General features: G+C 39.2%; 1 protein-coding gene across 6 annotated transcripts in view; it reads left to right on the top strand.

Moving 5' to 3' along the window:
* The window catches only part of TRPM3 (transient receptor potential cation channel subfamily M member 3), a 415,263-nt gene that overhangs the window by 364,335 nt on the left and 35,385 nt on the right, over window positions 1-15,543 (top strand). For 4 of the 6 annotated variants that reach the window (XM_027662909.1, XM_027662907.1, XM_027662908.1 and 1 more), the window contains 4 exons: window positions 563-791; window positions 3,271-3,438; window positions 4,363-4,488; window positions 10,623-10,763. In XM_027662909.1, coding sequence (XP_027518710.1) covers window positions 563-791; window positions 3,271-3,438; window positions 4,363-4,488; window positions 10,623-10,763 — 664 coding nt within the window. The remainder of the gene's footprint in view (window positions 1-562; window positions 792-3,270; window positions 3,439-4,362; window positions 4,489-10,622; window positions 10,764-15,543) is intronic. The other 2 variants (XM_027662910.1, XM_027662911.1) reach the window with 1 other exon arrangement.

The following is a 15,543-nucleotide window of genomic DNA, read 5'->3' as shown; positions in this document are numbered from 1 at the left end:
TGGGCTCAAGAATCAGGCTGCAATATTTCTCTGTACATACCAAGCAGAACAGTTATTGAAATCCTTAGGAACATACTAGTCAGGCAAAAGTGTTAATTAACCAAGAGCTCACACTTAGATGAGCAAGGCAAGATACTAGATTCCAAAAGAATCTTTCCTGAGGTTGAAAGTCAGAGGCGCAGAATTTAAGAAGGGATATTGGATGCTCCTTTTTCCGAGAGACTTGACCATGAAGCCATGGGCAAACAGCACAGAAGCAATCCTTTAGGCTGCAGATAATTAGAGGATTTCAGCTAGAAAATGTCAGAGAGGTGGGCAGGAAGGTGGGAGCAGACAGCTGGTAGGTGTGGGTGTTCATCACAGCTAAGTCAGGGCACTTATTTATATGCCTAACATTAGACACTCATATTTGAAATTGTGGGTTTCCATATGTACAGCTGACATCACAATTTGCATGATGGAAGGTGATGTCCCCCTTACAGAGGCTGTCAGTTGCAGAGAGGTGTTTTCTGCATAGACCTACGTGGGCTAAAGGGAGTGAATGGATGTCCCCCTGTTGCAGGGACTTCGGCCAACTGGCTGTGGAGCTGTTGGACCAGTCGTACAAGCAGGATGAACAACTGGCAATGAAACTACTGACCTATGAGCTGAAGAACTGGAGCAACGCCACATGCCTGCAGCTTGCAGTGGCAGCCAAACACAGGGACTTCATTGCTCACACTTGCAGCCAAATGCTGCTTACAGACATGTGGATGGGTCGCCTCCGGATGCGCAAAAATTCTGGCCTAAAGGTGAGTCCTGTTTTAAAATAAAATAAACATTCAGAGAAGTTCTGATAAATGGTGACAGAGCTCACAACAAGTCAGTAATAACTGTCTCAATTAACCATATTTCAGGTTCTTATTTGCAGTGACATTAAGCAGGGTATATTCTTCCTGTGTTCAGTTTTTCAGCAGGGAGTTTGTCTCAAACCTAAGTTCAAAGCACATTGCTTAGTTTTTTCATTCCCTTTCTCAAAGTCCCCTCTGGCACTGGTTATCAGAATAAGAATTGAGCCAGGAGATCATTGTGTCATCCTGCCTGTATACTTGAGGAGTTAACCAAGTGTTCTAGAGACAAAGGAAAGGATGTGTAAGTGAATTAACCTCTAGTGAAAGGTGCTGATCTAACAACCTTCCCCAGAATAGACAAAAGCAAGCAACACAAATTTCCTTGCAATCCCTTGCCAATCTTCCTGATAACTGACCTGAATGGTCTACCTTAGAGGCTCTAGAGGACAATTCAATTTTCAAAGCTATTTAAGCTTTACTTCCACAGTTGACAAAACTGCTAACAGAGCAAAGTGAATTCTGGGAGATTAATTTGTGTCCATGGGTTGCCACATTTCACCTTCACCAAAGTAGTCACCAGTCAGAACATAACCAGGAATTGCCTCTTCCTCCTGGATCACTGAGAACTATTTTCAGTATAAGGATTGTCTCTCCTGCACTAGTTGGATGTATGAAAAGCAGTAGTTGCTCAGCTGTTCTGCTGTGTGAAAAGATGTTTAGTAATGTCAAGAACGCTTAGGAGTACATGTATCATTATCATACTGGGTCTAATCCAGTGACAGCGACAAATGAGAACAAGTAGCTGATAGCATTCTCATCACCCTCCTGCAGGACCTGTACATGTTGTTTTTCTGCTACAGAGAGAAAACAATCTCACATTTCGAGACATTTCTACTACCTATTTTCTGACAACTCACAGGCCTGTTGCCCTTCAGAGGAACAGCTGCTTTGTTCCCTGTTTGATTTTGCAGATATTCAACCTCAGTGCACAGGGAAGAGTGCAGCAACCGATTTCCTACTTTTTGGCATTCCTCTTTTCAGTATACATCTCTTGAGCCATAAAATAGACCTTTCTTTCATAGTGAATAACTGAAGGTAACAGGCTCTTTCTTTTCAGCTTCTTGTAACATCAGGGCTTCACAAGAGTCTTTTATCCAGTTTCTAGTCTGTGTTTTACTCCACTGAGGCTCATTAGCAGGGCACATTTAAAGCAGGCTACAAGCTACAAGAGTAAGAGGCAGCATGGCAAAGAAATAAATTTGCAAGCATGAGTCATAGTTTATTTTCCAAGAACCAGGTTCTCCCTTCGAAACTGACAAATGGTAGGAAGACTGAATGTAATCCTTTAGATTTTTGCTGGAGATGTATAACACCAATGGAAGGGGCAGAGGCAATTTTTAATCCTGCCTGTTCTTAAAAATAGCCTCTCTGTGAAACCAGGTCTGCTTGTAACCCCCTCTCCCTAGGCACATGCTTTTGTGAGTGCAGGAGCAGTGTAAGTAGCTCTTCTGAGACAGGACACAGCATTCATTAGCTGCTCCTAATTGCATACTTGAATGGTTTCAACAACACACAGGCTGTCTGCTGATATGATGAGCACAAGCAGTCATCCTCCCTGACCAACAAGCTAACTATCTGGTTTCACTGTCATTTAGGGAGGGATTTATAACAAAATCGTTCTCCAAGAGATTGCAGCATAGCCTGGAGATTTCTTGTGCATATGAATACAGACAGGCTACTTCTCTTTGTGTTATTATGATATCCATTTAGTTATACTAAGGATTTAACCCCAACCATTGTTCAGTACTTATATATACACACAAGGTAATTTAGTGGTTTATACACTCCTGTATCATAAGAGAGGGAAGGCAGAAAGGAAAGACCTGGCATTAACATGACCATTACACAGCTGCCTGGTTACTGAAGCAAAATCCAAGGGGACCACATATCTAAGAACATCAGCACACACACACTTTGACTACCTATGTGCACTAAATATGGACACAGAGAGCTTGAGACCTATTAATCCTCTATGTAGAAACTAATACTGTTTGTGTGTAATTTACACTTATATTTTCTATTATGTAAAATTCAGAAATTTGCAGGTCCAAGGTCTGAACACCTGTGTGGTCCCACCTACCACTGACCTTATATAATACTTTGTAAATACATTCTAGTATGTAGCAATATGCATCTGATAAGGCACAAACAGATAAAATATTCAAGAGCATTCACAACAACACTAGTAGAAGTTATATGCTTTGTTTCACTACTCTGATAGCATTATCCCAAATGACATATGCTATATTGTTGTAGAAACTCACATGCATGCATCTTTCTTTTCCTGAATGTCCTAGGGGAGTTGTTCTATTTGATGCTAAGTAACCATTATGACCATATCTACTTTCTGTGATGATTATTGTTATTATTATTGCTTTAGGTAATTCTAGGAATTCTACTTCCTCCTTCAATCCTCAGCTTGGAGTTCAAGAACAAAGATGATATGCCTTACATGTCCCAGGCCAATGAGATCCATCTTCAAGAAAAAGAGCCAGAAGAACCAGAGAAGCCAGTGAAAGAAAAAGATGAGGAAGACATGGAACTCACTGTAAGTGCTGACAATAAATCATCAGCCTCAGCACTGTCAATTTGTTATTCCTACCTCTGTAGGCATTGCAGACTGTCTGATGGCTCAATTTAGCAGATGATAGGATATCATTCTTCACATTCCTCTCTCCTCCATGGGTACTCAAACCATACACATTGGCATCATTTTGTCTAGATGTTGCAGCAGTGCATGGTGATGTTGATGCCTCATGTTCTGGTGTAATATCTCGTAATTTGACTCAATTTGATGCCACATGGTCTGAAATAAATGAATGAGATTTCAGAAGCACTCAGTCATGATATATGGTCCTCTCTGGTGGAAAAGGAGCTTGTGAAGTGTACCTTTTATTGGAAATGCCTAATAATTCATAGAAGCCAGAGGGTCTTTTCCTTTAGTTAACTTCATTAGAGGGCAAGTAAGTGTGCAAACAGGCCAGAAAAATTATGAAAACTTTTTTCAAAATTCCTTTTGTATTTGTGGTCATTACCTCTCACACAAACATACATCCAGTTTTTAATCCATGGAAGACATTAACAAGCACCTAGACAGCTCAGCTTCTGCAGCTCAGCAGATTTATGTAAGGAGGGACTAGTCTGTACTAATAACATAGCCTCAGAGGAATAATTTGCACCACAAAGGGAATCAAACAACTAAAGCTTTGAAAATTATACAAGTCATCTACTTCCAATCTTTTATTCTGTTGTTTGACACTTTTTAATTTGGGCAAGTAGCATACAGGCTATCAGATCTGCCTTAGCTTAGTTTGTTTTGCATTTGTTTGGGTTTGATTGTGATGTCTTTGAAAAGGCTTAAAACTCAGTCCCAGCTGGTCAGGATAGAGGCATAGAAGTAAAAGGGATTTTCCTGGCTGAGTTTAAAAAAAAACAAAAACAAAAACAAAAAAAACCAGACTGTTTCCCACAGGCAAACAGCAGGAGCTGCCCACAGGACTCCGACTGCAGGCAGGCAGAAGGACCTGCCTACAGGACCCAATATGCAGGAAAGCCGAAGGAGCAGCCCACAAGACCCACCTACAGGACCTGTTTGCAGGCAAGAACCCAGCTGTTGGGAAGGACCAGAAGTCAGAATAACAGCAATGGAAGCAATGGGGCATTCTCTGCTCATTAGCTTTTGATTGCAATTTACTATCCATGGCTTCTGATCCACTTATAAAGTGCCTATTCAAATCAAATAAGCACTTTGCAAGCTGCCTTTTTCTTGGCAATGGGGAGAAATTTGGGGAAGATGTCTTTTCCATCTCTCTGCAGTTAGCTCCTGGTTTCTTGTCTACAATACTGCTTCCTTTTTCCCTTCTGACTCCTGCTGCCAAGAAGGAGTGCACTGATATGTGCACTGGACCTGCTTTTCCAGATGAATCTTAGATTTTCCCACTCTTCTCCCTTCCATGTGCTGACAGTCCTATTGCTCTTTTCTGTCACTGACTCTACCCTGAACTCCTTCAAATTTAGTGTGTCATTCTAATGAAGTTTCAAACACTTTTTTTTTACAGGCTTTTCTGTAAATAAGATATGTTCCTCTGGAGTCCACCAAGACTGAAAACTATCTTTGGTACACCACTGCTGACTTAGTATTTCTGCATTTAATCTATACCGTGCTATAGAGCTTCTAACACAGGTTCTTTGCTCAGGTGCTCCTCAGTGGTGAGGAGAGAATAATTGCTAGCAAAGAGATCTTTGAATGTCTGTGGTTAGGTGCCATAGGCAGTTACATTTAGTCACCTGACATGTTTTAAATATTAGAAAATATTTTGGATTGAAGTTTTCTGTCATTCCAACCTTAGTCAAATGATCTGGGATAAGTTAGGTCAGGTTTCTTCTCTGCTGATAAGAGAATGCCTGAAAGACTGGATAGTGGCTTTGTGAACTTTTCCTTTAGCTATAGTATCCCTTACTATGTTAAGGGTACCTTATTTGTAGTTCATTAAGAATAACAATTTATTGTGATGTTATAAACATTTAATCCATTGCTGAACTCTGGCTTAACAGATCAGTCACTCACCCTAACTGTAGTTTGCAACTATTGTATTCAGAATGACCTGTGTATTTTTCTTTTCAGGACAACCAAACAATTTTTTTATTATTAATACAATTTTCTTTTATTCATTTACTTAATTGGTGAATGATTGTCTAAAATATTTTTAAAATTTTTCCATGGTTTGGGTTTCTGAGCTTTGTTAAAGATTAAAAAACAAAATTAATATATTAAAAATCATTTTAGTCGCCTTAAAAACCCTTTTCTGGCAAATAAAGTATTACTGAAACAATCTGCCTAACTCTCTTTCTAGTTATCCCCAATGAATACTTCTCAGGTCTCTATTCCTATTATATTACATCCATATTCTCTCTGCTAAAATGAAGATAAATAGATCTCATCTAGTCAAGTCTATTCACTGATTTCTTATGAAGACTTGTATGTCTTGCACTGCTAAGCCCAGGTGATTAAAGACTGGCCAAAGAGTCGATTTCTTCTTCTGGACTGTACTTGTGCAGACTGCATGACTTAGAGGCCTACAGTGATCTTTTCACTATTTTACATCTCATATGCACAAAATAATGTGATCACATAGACTACAGCAACAGCGAAGTAAGTCTGCACATGGATGCATCTGCATGCAAGTATGTATTTGCTTTGTGCTCCTCTCAAAGGGTCTGCTGGGTAGCTCAACATATGGATATACTATGAAGATGTGTTTATTCACTGTAAGCTACTTGTTATTCACACCTGCTTTAAACTTTATAACAGATATGTAAGAGTGCTAGGCCCACATTTCTTTAACACCTAGGTGCTAAGCAACAGACTTATAGTGGCTACTCACAAAAACACTTGAATTCTGCTTTCATCAATGCTCCTCAGCACCAAGGAATTTACCACAATTTATTCATGGAACTGCCAGTCATTAATCCTAAATATTAGACACAGAGGAAAAGAAGGGAGCTGAAGTCTAAAGGCCAGGGACATTTTCTGCTTTTAAAATGTCCTAATCAAGGCCTTAACTGCGGATGATTTTAGGTCAGTCAGACACCCTAGCAGTCTACCCACCTCCCAAAATAACCCTGATTCTGGAAGTCATTCTTAACCCTATTCAGTGCCTTATTGTTTGTGTATTACAGTTCCCCAGTACATTGTTTTACTTCAGAACACAAATAAGTCATCTAAGTCCTTTAGAAGATGTTTCAGTTGTTGTTTTGCTCATTTTGCTCTAATTTTCCACAATAAATAGAAAGTTTGGACTTCCATGGGCGTGTCTAGGAATCTGAGTTAGGACTTTTCAGCAGCAGCAAAGTTAGTTCTGTTGACCTGTGGGATCACACTGTTCATTTCTAGTATGTATGCTTAGCCTTTGCTCCATGGCAAGAAATAACCAAATATTATATCACTAAAAGTACAGTTCTTAACATAGGAAAGGCTGAGTGGCCCTAGCCAAACTTACCCTTCCCAATGGAAGATAACTCTCATAGCATTTCACATGCCAGCAGCAAGGCACCCTTTCAGCTTATCTGGAAGATGGAATAGGGAGACACTTCTGGTGGTCACTAGGCAGAAGTGCTGACTCTCTCCATAAGGAGAGATTTCTGTCTTTCTCCAAGGATTTTGGAAACCCTCCCATAGCACCACCACACAGCAGCCCTGGCACTCTCTGTGTCTTTTGCCCTGCTCAGCAGCCAGGAAGACTGAACTTCTGGCACTTTAGCCCTGCTCCTCTGTATTCACCTTGAAGAACCACCAATCACATGGAAAATCCAATTTTACACATCTTTAAATAAAGGCATTAAATTTTTTTTCTACTGGTATTTCAAAGCAGAATACAGTAACCCCAGAACGACTGCCATGGAGGCAGCACTTTCATACGTAGTGTAGGATACAGAAGAATGTACTCAGAGATATAACTACTCAGCTATGGACCGTTTCCACACCAGTTCTGTGTGAACACGGGGTAATTCTCTATATAGCATCTAGATTTTACTTAGGATGAAATTGGAAGAGCCTATAATCATTCTAGCAGGACTGAAATTCCTGTTACTTAATTATAGAACAAATAAATATAGTTTAGGATAATTAACATATATTAATGCAAAAATGCACAACCTAAAACTATCCTGGTTCCTTATCAGCAAATGGTCCTCAACTACAAAATCTGGCCCAACAACAAAAAACCCTGATTAGAAAAATCTCCATATAGGACTCTGTGCACATCAATCCCCTCAGGCTAAAATGATGCAGTTGTACTGTACTTCACAATGAGGCTGAGCTGCTGACGAATTTACCTTGCATGACTCATTGGTGAATCATGGACAAAATCGTGTATTAGAGAGAGAGATGCCGCCCACACAGAGCAGTGTGTTGAGTTATTCCCATCCTATTGCACCCTGCTCCAAGGAAAACATTCATTCACATTTGGCATTGCAGTTATTCTGTTGACACATTTACTTAGGATATTTCTGAATGTTTCTAATGGGGAAGCTTTTCAGTTTGTTAATACTGAGGTATAATTAATAGTCAGGAAGATCAGGTCGAATCTAATCCACATGAGAAATTCCCCATCTGCAGCATGGGGGAGGGGAGAAGATATTATTATATGATACAATTAATTAAAAAATAATTATAATGAGATAAAATTACAGCATCATTATCAACAAGAAAGCAGTAGCAAATAGGAAATCAGAATTCATGAGCTAAAGCATAAATCCAGATACTGAAAGAGCATTACCATAAAAACATCCGCAACTCTCTGATTCCATTGAGAACTAAATCTGTGTCAGAATCAGTAAATTTGTAAAATTATGAAGGATTTGATCTCTTCAAAATAATCCCTTACATTAAAGCACAGCATTGCTCATTTGTTAAAGTAGCCAGCATTTATTTTCACTCTGCTGCAAAATTCCTGAGCACCAGAGGACAGCAGAGACAAAGCCTTGGGAAAAGCACCAGTAACTCTGTAGCTCCAGATGGCAGCTTTCCCTGAACAGTATCAGGAGGTAGGGAGAAGCAAAGAAATTAATACCTTCTTAGGCTATAATTTTCCTAAATTCAGATCTTATTCCACTTCCCCTCCCCCCACACCCATATAAATAATCCATACTATAGATGAAAGAATCACTTTGGGTTTGTAGCATTCAGGTAGTGATACCTTTTGTGGCGGTTGTATAACTTCTGCTACTGTAGTTATATTCAGTAAGTCTCATATTCTTGCAAGCTATCTGCTTCACTAGAAGAAAACCTCTCCTCTGCTTAACAGCCACTTTGTCCTTTTCCTTTTTTTATAAAAATTTTGATGGACTTTTAAGGGGTTTTATGTGCTCTGTGAAAACCAGCAGGAGGAGCATTTAGATTTTTAATATTTATTGGTTTATCTGCATATATGGATATGAACTTAAAAGTCTTCAGCCATTAAAAGGTAAAGGAAATATATAACTGCATCAAAGCAGGCTATAGTTTTGAGAGGGTCCCAACAGGTTAGTTTCTGTCTGAATCTTTGTTGTATTTTATTAAAAATGTGCAGGGCAACATCCATGTATAGTCAAATTCAAAAGTATAAGGGTCCACGTGGAAAGTAGTAATACTTAGAAGTGAAAGAGAAATATTAGGCAGGAGCCATATTGTACCAAACACAGTCCTAATAATGTTACAAATACCTGTACTGACTGAAAGAAAGAAAAACATGGTCATGAGCTTATCATTACAAATTACTGTTTCACAGGAACAAGATGTATATGTATAGCTTTACACTGGGTAGAAAAAGGAAGAAAAAGTTAGATGGTGATTCTTACTTTTGAATATGTGAGAAGTGCATCACCAGTTCCTGCAGAGGTCTAGAAGGTGAAATAGCTCACATGAAACTGGTTAGCTGAGTACATGCTGAATATCCTGTTGAATCAGAGAGCACAGAGATAGACAAAAGAAGGACCTTGTTATTGAAAGACATTATGTCTGGCATCTAATTGTTCTCTTAGTTTTCCACATATTTAAGTTCCAGATGAGAACAACTTCACAGATGGTGAAAGTTTGCTTCAGTTAACATAAGTAGAAAGGACTTTCGTCTATTGTAGAAAAACATTATAGAAACATTTAAATAAAAGCATCATCATGCATACTTAGGACAGTCATGTCTCAGTTCTTACAAATGCTTCCATGTGCAGTAATGCTACATTCCATAGGTGCATCCACAAACTAAACAGTAAGAACTTGCTCAGGGCACAGTGACCTAAAATCCACTCTTAGTCTATTATTAACTGAATAATTGCTTTAGAATGAACATTTAATAAATCATGTTACATTCCAATTACAAAGGATCACCTTCTTTTAAGCGCTAACTTCAGTGATTATATAGTTTGGTTCTTCCACCTCTGCAGTGGACCACAAAATTAAGAGTAAACAAAATATTACCTTTTTTGATTGTTAGGTTTGCACTTATACCTGAGGACCTCTTAAGTGTGTGTTCCTGGAGCTCAGCATAGCTCTTCAGTGGGTCTGAATTGCAGTGGTAACAGTGAGATCAAGCCTAACAGAGGCACTGCATGAGCAATCTGGAACTTCACTATAGAACAAGCTACAACCACGTACATGGATATTTCAATCCAAGGCCTCAATGCAGCTGTGAGCTATCCTAGCTCTTACATCCATGTAGAGTTCACTGTGGGATCATAACTTGTGTCAGATCCAGTGATCAGCATAAAAGGAGACACTGGCTTCATTTTCCAGCAAACTGCCAACTCATCTTTTCTCGTTATTCTTTCTCAGTCTCAGCCTTATGAACTTCTCCTTGTTTAAAACCAAAACTTATATGTTTTCTCTCTCCTTCTATTTATTATGTAGAAGTAAATGACAAAAAGCTGTTGCCAGGTAAAAATGTTTCTGTCCATAGGAGAGAAAAGGAGAAATATTCTCCACATCTCATCTTTTGTTCATCATGCAGGAGTTTCACTCTGAAGCTGAGAGTTGAGGCCAAAGCATGGCTTTTTCAGTTTTCAACATATTAAACAGCAGCTTTCCTGCAAAAAAAGATAATCTGAGAACAAAGCATTTTACACCCAGCTGCAGTCACCTGGTTTTATCTAAAGATCAAGAAATCAGAAAAGTTTTGAACGGTTTCCTGTTGACATTTCAAAAAATAGTTTAATTTGCCTTTCACAAAGAAATGAACACAAATATGTCCTTTCCTCTAGGCAATGCTGGGACGAGGGAATGGCGAGTCCTCAAGAAAGAAGGAGGAAGAGGAAGTTCAGAGCAGGCACAGAATGATCCCTATTGGAAGAAAGATTTATGAGTTTTACAATGCTCCCATCGTTAAATTTTGGTTTTACACGGTAATCTTTCCTGTTATATTACTAATATTTGTACAAATACTGGAATTGGATTCATCTTTTGTGTTTCATCGAAGTCTACATCTGCATGTATTAGAGGGCTTGCCCATAAATAGTTTGATAAAAATATTTGGTGAAATTCTGCTAGCATTTACAAACCTTTCTAAGACTTTTAAAGACTACCATTTCAATCAGGAAGTTAATGGCTGAAGTTTGAATGACTGTGTACATCTTTCTTTAGATAATACAATAAATGGCAGTTTGCTTCAGTCAGTGCTCCCAAGGAATTCCCTATAGGAGAATTCGCGATAGGATTGCTCCCAGTAGTAAGCCAGGACGAGGCTGGGCCGAATCAGAATATATAATAATTTCTGGGGAAAAAAAAAACAAGAAGGAGATAGAACACATCTTTCCTTGGAACATTTTTCTGTTTTTTCTGTTTTGACTAGTCTGCAGAGTGTGTCTCAGAGAAAATGTGCGCATAAGTACCCACAAGATATCAAAGATATGAGCAACAGCTTATGTACGTTTTTCAGGAAAAAATTATGTCAAATCAGTATGATCTCCTTGTAAACAGACCTTGCAGATGGAGCAGAAAAAATGTAATGTATTTTGACTACAGTAGAAGAGTACGAAAAGCTTCACAGGGTTTTCTCACAGCTAAATTAATAACTGCTATATTAAAGTTACAATGTGGATAAAAATCTTTTTGATGATTAGTCCTCAAATGTAGATAATAATTATTCATTATCAAACTGGAAGCAGGGGTTAGAAAATTATTCCATTGGGTTCTCTCCTACATCAGATGCTGATATTTTCATTCAAATCTTGGATGATGCAAACTTTAAGTTTGCAAATTGCACTAGAATGTGAAAGAATGAGATCAAAAAGTAAAAAGATCACAAGAAAGTAATCTTTTTCAGTCTTCTTGGCTGGAATATTCTATCCCAGTTCAGCTACAGCATCACGTGACAAGTATGGAGGGGTTTGAAAGAGACAAAAAAAAGAGCAAGAAAAATATTTCAAGAGGTCTATAATGCATGACTTAAGGGAAAAGATTTAAGAAAGTGGGATTGTTTTCTCTGTTAAAAAAAAAAAACCTGCAGAAGGAATATAATAGTTTTCAAATATGTGTAAGTAGCTCCAAATCCTTGCTGAATAGGACAAGAAATAATGGCTTAAATTGCAGCAAGGTAGTTCTAGATAAGAAGTTAGGAAACAGTTTCTAACTGCTCCGAGAAGTACTGTCATTAACCGTGTGAGGACATGGTAGATTTACCATTACTAACGTATCTTATCAAAACATATGTCCATTATGGTGCACTGGAATTAGTCCTGCCTCAGCCCAATGGAATTGACCAGATGACTTCAGGTGGTCCTTCCAAGTTATATTTTCCGTTATTCTGCTGAAAGCACAACAAATCACAAAGAATTGATTCTTCTGTAGATTACTTTCTTATAAGAAAAATTCTCTTGCTGAGATCCAGGCAATACATCTACACACATTGGGAACAACTCACATCAATTAAATCTGAACTGTGGTGGACGCTCTACTTGCTGAACTCTGTGGCCACTGAATGTTAATCAGACCAACAAGTCTAGAAACTGCTTATCAGCAGCCTTGTCTCAGTATGAATTCCAGTGTGTATTAGGCACAACCAGAAAAGTCTTTATACTGGAAATGGAAAGATGCATCCTGGCTTTCCCTGTTAGTTCAATTTTTAAATGGGAGATAGAGATCAATAGTGCATTTTCATTTAGGCTTGTTTTTACAGTTTTATGTCCTGAGGCAAATCTCAGTCAAGGTCATTTACTAAAACTGAATCTTGGTTACACTGAACTTAAAGAGGAAGTTAAGGTGGATTCTGGCTGCAATGCTTACCAGTTGGTTATACTGGGAAACTCCTGGAGACTAAAAGCAAAACAACTTTCAGAGAAGGGTTAAAATTGCACAGCCTACCATACTTTTACAAGCATATAGGTACAAATATTAGTCATAGATTTCAAAAGAAATCCTCCCAATTTTACATTCCATAGTCCAAAATGCAAGTAAAAGGACTAGACTTATGGCTATTTTATATCATTTAAAATAATTTGATAATTTTGCATCTACCTATCTCTGTTACTATATCATCATCATCATCATCATGGCTAGGCTTCGCAAACGAAGATTAGGGAAGGGCTCTACCCACATTTGCTACAAACACGCTGGTGGCTAAAAGGGCCAATGTGAGATGGACAAGTCCCATTATAAAAGGCACAACGGAAAGACTCCTTGGATGGTATCGGCAAGACACGATTCTTTCTGCGTTCTCTTTTCTCCTGCGTGCGTTCTCAAAAGAATAAGCAGCGTTATAGATGGTGTGTCTCCAGACCTCCCGATTGGAGGCCAGAGTAGACCAGTGATGAAAATCAATATGGCCAAGGCTGAGATGTTGTTTCAGGGAGTCCTTGTGTCTCCTCTTCAGGGCTCCTCTCTTGCGGCAGCTGGTGGCAAGTTCACCATCTCTTAATCTTTGTTTGACCGCATCAGAAATACCCCTTGGCCGCATTTAACAAACCAGGTGAAGGGTGGAGATGAGCTTTGTTTAGGCCACCTTTTCTAGGCCCCTCTCCGTGTGGAGCAAGCAGTGCTCTCCTTGAAAAAGGCTGCTTGGTCATTCAGGGTGCTGCGGAAACAGACTGTCATCTCCGGGGTCAGTCTCAGACAGGACTGAACCATTCAGGTTCAATGTCCTGAACCTCCTGCATGCAGGGTTGAGTCTGCAGCTTCCAGTGCACCTTATCACCTGCTGTTTCATCCCTCACCTGTCGCTACAGGGCTTTACGAATGAATCCTTCGAGCCTGCGCAGTGGATTTTTTAGGTGAGACACAGCATGCACAGAACTGGACCCACCCTTTAATCCTAAGGTTCATCTACCAGGGCCTAGCGAGCTTGGATGGCGGCAGCGAGTTCCTCAGAACATAGGTTTAATTAGAGTATCCTTCTCTTAGATAGATGACCTTACAGGGCCAAACGAGTTCCATCTGCCCGGGTTTGGAATTAGAGTTGTCCTTCTCCTAGGATGACTGCCGAGAGGCTTGTGAGTCCATCCTCCCTTTCATTCCCTACTTTTCTGCCAGCCATCTATACTCAAGCCCAGGGATATTCTCAGGGACATTCCTTTGCCCTGACCACCCTTTCAGGATGCTATAATTCCATGTTACTATATATATATTACTATATAACTATATCTACCTTCAGTCTCAAAATATACAAGAGTGAGTTAAATGGGATGTTTGAGTAAGTATCATTTTGGCTCAACAGATGCTAAATAACTTTTTCTCAAAAAAACCCACAAAACAAAACAAAACCAAACACAAAAAGAACCCAGCTTCAGCCTTTCTCTCTGGACATGCAGCAATTTCAAAAGTCAACTACTCTGTTCTGTTTCATGGCTGTTTCACTGGAAACCATGACACAAATGTTTCATCTGACAGATTGCTTGGTGAGAAGAGGAAGGCTTTATCCTTTTAATTACCCCTACTACTAGCATTAACTGAAATGCTAGCAGGAAGTGAGGCCACATTTCTACCTCTTCTGAGGAGGAAAACTGCAGAGGGAATTGGACCCTGAGTAAGAGTCATCTTCTGAACATCAGAAGAACTTTGCCCTAAGTTTTGCATTTTGAGACCAATTCAGTGTATGATCATTTATTTATTGCAATGAGTCAGAAAAGGGATGATCTCCCTCTTGAAGCACTAATCTATTCATACAATTTCCAGGTTTGTCCCTTACCATAATGAGTATTCAAGTATTTTGTATAGGATGGGACTGCATCCACAGAAGGGCAGGGAGCAACCCTAGAAACTTCTTAGCAGGCATTCATTTCCTTATTTTCTTAAGGTACTGCCCTCAAGGGTGACAATGGCAGCTCCTAGTCTTTATCAAACCATGTAAAAGCCAAAAAAAAGAGGGTTCAGTTACTTGTGTTGTAGCACTCTAAAAGAATCCCAAGTACCAGGATGGGCAGCTGCTCTGAGGTTTGACCACAGTCTGAGATAAAGATAGCCTCCTGGAAGGCAGTAGCAAGTTACAGGTCTGGGGATGGAGAAGGAGTGTGTCACTCACTATCTGAAGGTTTTGTTTCTTGTTTAAAGTGGAGAAGTTTCAGAATCATTCTATTCACAAATCAAGATCTTGTTTTTCTTTTGCCAAGCAAAAACTTTTCACAGTTTTGAGTAAATTTGATTTGACATTAAAAAAAAAACACCAAAGCCAAGCAATGCCAACATTTCGAAAGAAAACCAAGAAGAAACATAACCGTCTAGTGACTCTGTCACCTTTGTAACCTTAATGTCCCTATTCTTTGGCCATACTCACTGCTAATTCTCGCCAAAGGCTGCTGAATCAGACCAAATTAGATTTTCTGATAATTAGTAATCAATAAGGTCTAAAAGGAGGCATATTAGGTAACAGCATCACCTGACTTTTTGTGCTATATTAGAAGGTGTTATTTCAGCTAGGGAGGCATGTGTTCAGTTCTGCCTGCCCAGACAGAGTTTCTGCTGACTCAGATGTAACTCTAGATGCTGACTAAGTCAACATTGCTCTCCATTTCTTTTAGGAGTGTTAGGGGAAGACCAGTCTGTAGACCTGAGTGTTGCAATTCAACATCTCTCACAAACTAAAAGACAAGTGAGATCATTTCCCCTGCTGTTTTATGTAGACAAGAAGTAATGCTCCAACTGTCTGGCTTCTCTATACTGGTAGTTATGACCAATAGAAAGAATTCTCTTGAG

The sequence above is a fragment of the Corapipo altera genome, unplaced genomic scaffold (assembly GCF_003945725.1).
Source record: "Corapipo altera isolate COAL_440 unplaced genomic scaffold, ASM394572v1 61167, whole genome shotgun sequence".
NCBI classification, from domain to species: Eukaryota; Metazoa; Chordata; class Aves; order Passeriformes; family Pipridae; genus Corapipo; species Corapipo altera.
The sequence above is the reverse complement of the archived record's forward strand: the minus strand, read 5'-3'. Positions and strand labels throughout refer to the sequence as shown.